The 9,835-nt window shown below is 32.1% G+C and overlaps 1 protein-coding gene across 1 annotated transcript; it reads right to left on the minus strand.

Annotated features, from left to right (window-relative positions):
* Positions 1 to 825: 825 nt before the first annotated feature.
* Positions 826 to 9,264, minus strand: LOC130238619 (uncharacterized). Its single transcript, XM_056469693.1, has 8 exons — positions 9,156 to 9,264; positions 8,889 to 8,963; positions 8,668 to 8,733; positions 8,506 to 8,568; positions 7,243 to 7,312; positions 4,840 to 5,289; positions 2,484 to 2,579; positions 826 to 1,741 (listed from the first exon to the last, which is right to left on the minus strand). The coding sequence occupies exons 2-8, from the start codon at positions 8,961 to 8,963 to the stop codon at positions 1,338 to 1,340; spliced, it is 1,224 nt and encodes a 407-aa protein (XP_056325668.1). The 5' UTR covers positions 9,156 to 9,264; the 3' UTR covers positions 826 to 1,337.
* Between the last annotated feature and the right edge of the window lie 571 nt (positions 9,265 to 9,835).

The following is a 9,835-nucleotide window of genomic DNA, read 5'->3' on the forward strand; positions in this document are numbered from 1 at the left end:
AATCACAAAAATTTCCTTAAATTTCAATTTCCAGTAAAATTCTGTCAATTACCATCTGTTATTTTACCGTAAATTTCTATAAGTTAAAGGCTGCTATTTTACGGGGGTTTTTCGGCACCCCAGCTGCTGAAAAAGAATGTAAAATAATGTTTGTTTTACAGTGTGCAATATGATACAATATCATAAATCATATAATCAGTTTATGATGGCGAAGTATTAAAAGCAACAACTATATATGTATTTAAAATAACATACACAGTACATTTCAATATGAATAAAAATATTGAAAAGTTTTTTTATGAAAATAAAAATTATTCATAATTAAATAGATATGAATATTTGTATGAAAACAGAATATAATGATAATGACAAAGACATTTTTGTCTTACATTCAGAAGTTTTATGGCAAATAATAAAAACATTTGAAATATGTATCTTAGATATAAGAACGTACACATATTTAGAACACACATATTCAAATAAAACAATGAATAGACAGGACAAGACATTTTCAACCCAGGCTCATTCTGAAAACGTACCTCTATATAAATTTCTGGAGAGTGCCAAATACATCCCAGGAGCTACTTTTTTTTTTTTTTTTTTTGCTGTTTTTGTTTTTGCGAATCCACCAGAGTCTACTGTGTATGCTTTTTGAGATCTCAAATTTCTCTCGCGAGTGCCATTCGCGCCTGCTGTTCTGATGTAAATCCACCAGAGGCTGCTGTCGACTGACTGAATGACTGACTGACCGATCGACTGACCCACCTCCTCCTTTACTAAACCCAAACAATTGTGTTGATTGACCCACCCACCCTCTTCCCTAAACCCAACCAACAATTCTCATATGCAATCCAGAAAATAAAAGCCCTCGTCTGATTTTTACAACGTTTTCAGATTTTACCACATTCTCACCCAGTTATTTACTTGTTTATTTAATTTTTTGGCTTCTGTTTTTGTCTTTTCTGCTTTCTGGAACCCTTCTTCACTGAACTCAAACCTCATCGTCGTGCTCAACTCCTCTCTGTGTCTCAAGTCCGCTGACATACATGGTGAGCTAACAGGACAAACTGGTAACAGCGGTAAAGCCGTCCATACAGAGGTAAGCAGTCAACTGGTAAGAACGAAAAGGAACAGCATCATACTGCCCCGTAGCGTTCGTTTTAAAGATGAAATACAGCCATACGTACTTCCGGCTACATACAGTAATTCGCAATCTCCAGAAATATATATAGGGCTAAGTTTTCAGATTGAGCCTATGGTGAACATTTTATATAATACCCAAGTCAAACAAACTAGTAAATTTAGCCTCTAAAAATCCAATCGGCTTTTACATCATCTTAGATATTTCTCACCATAAGTAATGAACCCCCAAAAGCAATGGTGTTGGATGCGCTATTGGCCCAAGAGCGGCCACGATTATGGGTCACATAAACTATCGCCCCCTTGCGCAGAGTCGTCATGTATGTGGAGAGATTCCCAACCGAGCTGGAGCCCTGGACATTGCTATGAGACACAGCCACCCAGTAATTATTCACAACAAGCCACAGGTCAGTAGCACCGCTTCCCCCAGTCTGAGTGGAGAAGAAGAACTGATAAACGCCTGACACCGGAGCCCTGAAGATCCCCGTGCGAGGGTTGAAAGACTGGCCTTGATTCACATAGACTTTCCTGAACACAATCTTGTTGACTTTTCCTGCAATGCTGGACGGGTAGGTGGCGAAAAAATGCACGTTTGCTTTCACTACGGATTAGAAAAGGGAAGAAAATGCTTTGTTATTAAAAAATAAAATATATATCTTTATTCTAGTTTATTTTATAGCATATATTTCACAATAATTTGTTTCAAAGCAGGTTTACAGATGCATAATACTGCATTACCAAAATCAAAGTTGAGGAGACGAAAATTGCAGACATTATAATGATTTAATGATTTAAATTTCATCTCACTTATTGATTGATTAGTTCACCCAAAACTGAACACCTCCTGCAAATCTAGGTTTTTTTTTCCTCAGCAGAACATTAGCTGGGCATTGGTGATTTATAAAATGCAAGTCTACACCAACCAGAACTTTGAGAGTCAACAAAAACATACAGAGGTTAAATAAAACTAATATTTGTGTCTCCTGATGATACATTCAGCTCTTAAGCAACTTTTTATGAACTAATTTTATCCACAGTCTCCATTAAATGGGGAAATTAAATTCCTTTTTGAAATCTGATTCTTTCAGACAGTTATTTTGTTAAATAATTTCTTGCACAGGCCAGTTGTTTCTCTTCAATATATCACCAAAAGTTGTGATTCATTTTGCATCCTCTGATTAGCTTTTTTTCTGTTTGTTAGTTTTTTCATACGGTAAGTGATGGTTACCATTATCTTGCAATATATAATATTACTCACCAAGGGCTTTTGGTTTCATCTAAAATGTACATTTTGGTGGAAAATATCCTTTCATTTTAATTATTAATAAAGAGAAATGACTCACCTCTTCTTTTGTTTTTCTTACACATGTAGGTGATTTTGTCTCTGCTGATGCAAGACTCGCTTTTTTTGCATTTTCCACAGACAAGTGTGTTGATGTCTGAAAGAAAGGTGTCAAATATATGCTTACAGTGTACAAAAATACCTCAAATTTAATAACACGTTAACTTGATGATCAGATTTAGGCATTTTGTTGATGTTACTGTGTAGGTATTGTCATTAGAGTGTTAGTAGTGTCTACATAATATTCCATAACAATTTATTTTCCACGGAGAAGTGTGTTGATGTCTGAAAGCATGGTGTGCAACAGTCAATATGCTTATATTGTACAGAAACACCTCAAACTTTATTAACACATTAACTTGATGATTCGATTTAGGCATTCTGTTGATGTAACTTTGCAAGTATTAGTTGGCATTAGAGTGTTAGTAGTGTTCACATAATATCTGTGAATATCTGAAAATTCAACTGTCCACATAATATCTGTGAATATCTGAAAATTCAACTGTCCACATAATATCTGTGAATATCTGAAAATTCAACTGTCCACATAATATCTGTGAATATCTGAAAATTCAACTGTCCACATAATATCTGTGAATATCTGAAAATTCAACTGTCCACATAATATCTGTGAATATCTGAAAATTCAACTGTCCACATAATATCTGTGAATATCTGAAAATTCAACTGTCCACATAATATCTGTAAATATCTGAAAATTCAACTGTCCACATAATATCTGTGAATATCTGAAAATTCAACTGTCCACATAATATCTGTAAATATCTGTGAAAATTCAACTGGTTAAGTAACTCTACAACTGTACAAAATGTTGAGTTCCACATGATTCCTTTATGTTGTCTCAACACAAATCGATTAAGTTAACTTAAATGTTTTGACAAATTTAAGTTGATTGAACATAAAACAATTAAGTTATCCCAAAAAACTTAGAAATTGTGTTGTTTCAACTCATTTTAAGTAGCTTTGAACATGCAGCAAAAGTCATTTTTGGAGTGAAGTATTACAGTAGCGTATTAAAAGAGCAATCACTGTACATAACATTTGCCAACACTTTATTTTATTACCAAAATTCCACTGACCATAACATTCCAAGTATTAGCAGTCATTAGAGTATTTATTTGCCATCTACATTTACATTATTGCTTTAGTTATTAACAAAAAATCAAATGACCATAAATAAGTTTGAAAGTACATCAACTTATTCTACAAACTCTATCTCAACAGTGTAATAATGTTCTCATGACAGTTGACATCAGACCATCAAAATTAAGTGCAACCTTATGTTGTTTTTTTAAAATCAGTTGTGTAGAAGTACACTCAAAAAATGACTTTTGCTACTTGTTCAAATTACTTCTTTAAAATGAGCTGAATCAACACAATTCTTTAGTTTTTTGGGGACACCTTAATTGTTTTATGTTCAATCCACTTAAATTTGAAAAAAAAAAAAAAAAAAAAAAATATATATATATATATATATATATATATATATATATATATATATATATATATATATATATATATATATATGATATTAGTTAACTTAATCAATTTGTGTTGGCGTAGCATAAAGGAATTGTGTGGAACCCAGCATTTTTTACAGTGTATTGTACTCAAATGTTTTCACTTGAATAAACCTTCTGCATAATAACTGCTAACACTTTATTTTATTAACAGAGAAATTCTACTGACTACAATTAAAGGGATAGTTGACGCAAAAATGAAAATTACGTCATGTTTTCTCATTCGTTACTCATTCCAAACCAATTATTTCTTCTGTTGAACACACACAATAAAAGATTTACTGAATAAGGTTGAAAACTTGTAACAGTTGACTTCTTTAGTATTTGTTTTTATCGACTAAAGATGTCAACGGTTACCTGTTTCCAGCATTCTTCAAAATATCTTCTTTGTGTCCAACAGTTTCATTTAAAATTACAATAAAAAGATGGTTTGGAACAAGTCAAGTGTGAGTAAATGATGACAAAATTTTCATTTTAGGTAAACTATCCCTTTAAATTTGCAAATATATACTATACTAGCAGTCATTTGTGTATTATTATACTGTCTGCATAATTTCTGCGAACACAAGTTTATAAACAGAAATTGTAGAGACTATAAGCAACTTTGCAAGTACATGTAAAAAAGTTCACATGCAAACCCGTCCAAGTGCCGTCTGGAATTTTCTTCAAAAATTAGCATTTTTATCAGACTCCTGTGATTATGTTCAGTTATTTCAGTTTAAAAGCCACGAAAAATATGGTCTAAATGGGACCATCAAAATAAAGCAGAAACAAATTTTTTATTATTTTAATTTCTGAAAGAAATTCGCATCTTACCTGAACAATACGCCAGATGGCAAGCAACTGGTTTGACAAACTTGTAGACGTAGTAGTTTCCCCTACATGCTTTGACTTGAATAGGATTAGACTTGAACATGCAGCAGTTGTTTTTCCAGTTTCCACAGACTTTTCGAGTGACCACCCCGTCCCGAATGCGAGGATGACCACCGTCAAGCCACAGTGGCGAGTGGGTCCCACACTTTTCTACCGTCACACACCTCTCGGGCATCTGGATGGTCTTACCACGGTAAAAGAGACGATACCAGCCTTTCCAATCGACTCGGCGGTCACAAGCAACATTACGGGTGCTGTAGTTTGTGGCTCTCCAGGTCTGGTCCAACGCAACATAGTGAAAGCAGGGGTCCGATGGGTTTTCACTGTCATCCTCGCCAGAGCCTTCATCTGCATTCACATTCTGAGTGAAGGTGGACAGAGGATGACTGGTGCCTATACAAACATAAATAGCAGGTTGCAGATTTAAAAATTCATTTGTTTGGGGAATTTTCATTCATTCATTCATTTTCTTTTTGGCTTAGTTCCTTTATTAATCTGGGGTCGCCACAGCAGAATGAACCGCCAACTTATCCAGCATATGTTTTTACACAGCAGATGCCCTTCCAGCTGCAACCTATCACTGGGAAACAACCACACACACTCATTCACATACATACACTTCGGACAATTTAGCTTACCCAATTCACTTATACCACATGTCCTTGGACTTGTGGGGGAAACCGGAGCACCCGGAGGAAACCCATGCGAACACGAACTCCACACAGAAATGCCAACTGACCCAGCCGAGGCTCGAACTAGTGATCTTCTTGCTGTGAGGCGACAGCACTACCTACTGCGCCACAGCATCACTCGGGAATTTAATTTAATTTAATTTAATTTAATTTAATTTAATTTAATTTAATTTAATTTAATTTAATTTAATTTAATTTAATTTAATTTAATTTAAAAATGCCCATTTTAACAATGCAATGCTAAAGAAACACAGAATAAATTATATATATATAATTGATATATATATCAAATTACATATTTAAAATTATAATAAATAAATAACAGCAATAAAAATAATAATAATAATAATAATAATAATAATAATAATAATAATAATAAGTAAATAAATAAACAAAATGAAAATATAGAAGATAAAATAATAGTAAAATAAAATACATAAATTCAATTATGACATAACTCAATATGCAGCTTAAAGAAACATCAATAAAATCCAAGTAAGGAATCCAGACTCTATGAAAAGCCTCAGTGGACATATGAATGACACAAGTAAGGAATTCTAAGGGAATCATTTTCCTAATAATATTGTGCCACCCTTTCAAGAATGGGGGTTTATCACTGATCTAGTTTATCAGTATATTTTTCCTGGCAGCAAAGGCTAAAATGTCAAATAAACGATTAGTGAATTTGTCAGGCCAACGTCCACAAAGAGAGCAGAAATCAAGACAATGGATCCAACTGTAGCTGAAGTCCAAACATACAGCACACAAAAGTAACCACTTTTGACAATTAAATTAAATTAAATTAAATTAAATTAAATTAAATTAAATTAAATTAAATTAAATTAAATTAAATTAAATTAAATTAAATTAAATTAAATTAAATTAAATTAAATTAAATTAAATTCAGTGCAACAATTATTGAAATCTTGAGCATTCTTATGACCATTTTTGCCTTTTTCATGTAATATTTGTGATCATTTTGTTTGTGTTCATTTAAAAAACATACATTTAGCAAAAAAATGTAATATTTCACCCTTATTTCCCATAATAAATCGATTTTATGTTAGGTGCAAAATAGTTCTTCTCAGGACCTTAATGGGAACAAAAAAGTCCCTGTTAAAAGGACAATATTTTCCTTTAATCTTATTTAACTAAAAAGTTACACATTTTTTCTTAAGATTTGTTGGCAAGGTTTCAAAATATATTGCTGTTTTTATTACAATTTGAAACACTTTGGATTATTTGTTTGTTTGTTTGGCCTTGGAAGCAAATAATTGTAATTTCCAATTTTGTGAGTTTTAACTGCAGGCCAAACATATGCAAATTATTTAACTATAATTATGTAAATGTTTTTGGTATGGATATCAGAGCTTATTTTGCATGTGCTGTATATACTAAGAAAATTGTATGTGTGAGTGATTATGGCACACAAGATCACAATAAAACAAATAAAACCTCCTCCTCCTAGCCTTTAGTATATTGAATATAGTGCATTTTACAAAATTCAAAAAGGCAACATTGAAATGCAAACATACAGTAATTCATATGATTATAATATCTCTAATTAATGTACAGTATATGTGCTAGTTGTTGTTCTCTTTTAATCAGTGTAACTTTTTTAATGGTTAAAAATGGGGTTAAAAAAATAACTTACCAGTTTGTAGTGATGTCAAATTCAACTCCACATCTGTATCAATAGGGTTCTGTGAACAGTATGGTAATACCTACAAAAAAAAGCAATCATATAATTTTCTAATGGGCAGCACGGTGGCTCAGTGGTTAGTACTGTTTCCTCACAGCAAGAAGCTCGCTGGTTTGAGTCTCAGCTGGGCCAGTTGGCATTTCTGTGTGGAGTTTCCTCCAGGTGCTCTGGTTTCCCCCACAGTCCAAAGACATGTGGTATAGGTGAATGGAATAAAGTGTATGTAAGTTAATGTGAGTGTATGGGAGTTTTATAGTACTAGGCTGTAGCTGGAAGGGCATCTGCTGTGTAAAACATATGCTGGATAAGTTGGCGGTTCATTCTGCTGTGGTGACAACTGATGAATAAAGGGACTAAGCTGAAGAAAAAATAATGAATGAATAATTTTCTAATGGAAATAGTTTAATCTGTCTCATTCATTCATTCATTCATTCATTCATTCATTCATTTTCTTTTAAGCTTTGTCCCTTTATTAATCAGGGATCGCCACAGCGCAATGAACTGCAAAATCTGTCTTAACGTTGGATAAATATAAATACATTGAAGCATATTTAGATTCGTTTAAATACTTAATATCTGAAAAATAAGCAAAAGGTTAATCATAAAAAATAAGCCTCATTCAAATTGAATGCATTTGTAATTTTATAAGTGTAGTAAATTTACATAACAGATGTTTTCACATACTATCTTTTTAGCCCTGCTCTTCAGAATTCAGAATACACAAAATAGTTACATAAAGAAACAAGTAAAATTTCCCCTAATAATTCAGTTCATAAATTTTACCATCTTAATACATTATATTTTAATTTTAATACATTATACTTGCTTCTTAACAATCAGTAATGTTTTAACCTTGTATATAATTGCATTTTTCAGCTGGATTCAGTTTGAAAAGATAGATCTCAAACATATTCACTATCTGTTGGTGAAATATGCAGAATATTCTAGAAAAAAATAGGAATGTGCATGGAGCATTTTTCTGAAAAATTGTTGAACAAGGACTCATGAAGAGCAATTCCAGTTATGGCACAGCATTCAAATCCAAGGTTATGAATGCTTATAAACAAAGAAATTCGTATGTTTCAGTTTTAAGCAAAACAAATAAAAAATTCTGTTCTGCAATAATTGTATGCAAAGAATTGTACACATGAAATTAATTAACATTCATTATATATTTTAATTACATACAGTATGAATTATATTAATCATTGTTACCTGACTCAATGCTTCTTGCTTTTGTTTCATCACTGATTGTTCATGTTTCAAGCTTTCCATCTCCTATATACAGTAAATACACAGAGAAATGATAACAATAAAAAACCCAAAGTCCTTTAATGAAATTCACATGCTTTGCACTTAAAAGCATCACGAATGTACCTTATACACTATAGCAAGTTGTTCCTGCAAAGGCTGGTCAAGTGTATTCCAACGTTTGAATGTATACTGGAACACAATAAAATAAATAACAATAATAACAGTTATTTGCACATTACTACACAACTGAACCAATCCTATTCTATAAAGCTGCAATATTAGATTTTTTCTAAAATGTTGGGCACTTTATCATCAATTATATTAACCAAATCAATCATGCTTACTGAAATATCTTTGTTCTCATTGCAATCTGCACAGATTACCAACACGGCAAACAGCTGGAAGCATAAGGAAAGCATCTGAAGGTGATAGAAAAAAAGAGTCTTCAGCTGTGCATTATCTTTTTACATACATTACAAATGTATATTAATAACAACAATAATAAAGTGACTCTTTTCATTCACAAGTAGTGAAATTAGTATTGCACTTTAAGTATTTAATATTGATTTATTCATTTAAACTTTAAAAAATTATACAGGTTTGATGCTTACCTTTTCACAAAGAGCTGCTCTCTGTGTCTTATGCAAGTATATTGAATAGAGTACATATACTGCACTAGATTATATGTGGACACTAATGCTGTACAAAAGGAAGTTGCTAGTTTGACTTTCACACCATTATTGTCATGGGATTTTGGTGGCAGTGTTCACAAATAAGGTGCTAACTTGCACATGAAAAATGGCCACGGGCGGTTTTTGAGCTGATGGGGTCAGCAACATTTTGGTGTAACATTTTTTTTTTTTTTTTTTTTTTTTTTGTGCATACATGCAGTATTAGAGAAATGTGCACCAATGATTCAGCCATTGCATAAATGACTTTTAAAATATATCTTTTAAAATGAATATATTTTTACACGTATCCGTAAATATATATGCAAAGTGTTAGCATTAAAATTAAAGGACATTAAAATGTTTACTAAAAATGCCACTAAACAGTACCGTGACTTCATTCTTAAAATATAAATAAATAATAATAATAATAATTAGTTAATTATATTTAATTCAATCTAGCACTTTTATCACACTACAAACAATACAGTAAACAAACCACCGTTTCTCCAAAGACCATTTCTAACTAAACAAACATTTGAAAAAGTTATTAGTTTTGTGTGAGACCACGTTCTAGCCATGCAAATAGCCAAGTGTATTTACTCTAACACTGAAATCCAACA

Source organism: Danio aesculapii, chromosome 12, assembly GCF_903798145.1.
Source record: "Danio aesculapii chromosome 12, fDanAes4.1, whole genome shotgun sequence".
In the NCBI taxonomy this organism is placed as follows: Eukaryota; Metazoa; Chordata; class Actinopteri; order Cypriniformes; family Danionidae; genus Danio; species Danio aesculapii.

Bases quoted from the DNA above. Each gene is read 5' to 3' on its own strand.
- LOC130238619 (XM_056469693.1), bottom strand. From the start codon at position 8,963: ATGCTTTCCTTATGCTTCCAGCTGTTTGCCGTGTTGGTAATCTGTGCA. The intron at 8,734-8,888 runs GTAAGCATGATT...ATTGTGTTCCAG, and splicing joins ATGAGAACAAAGATATTTCA to TATACATTCAAACGTTGGAA. The intron at 7,313-8,505 runs GTAACAATGATT...TTTTTTTTGTAG, and splicing joins AGCAAGAAGCATTGAGTCAG to GTATTACCATACTGTTCACA.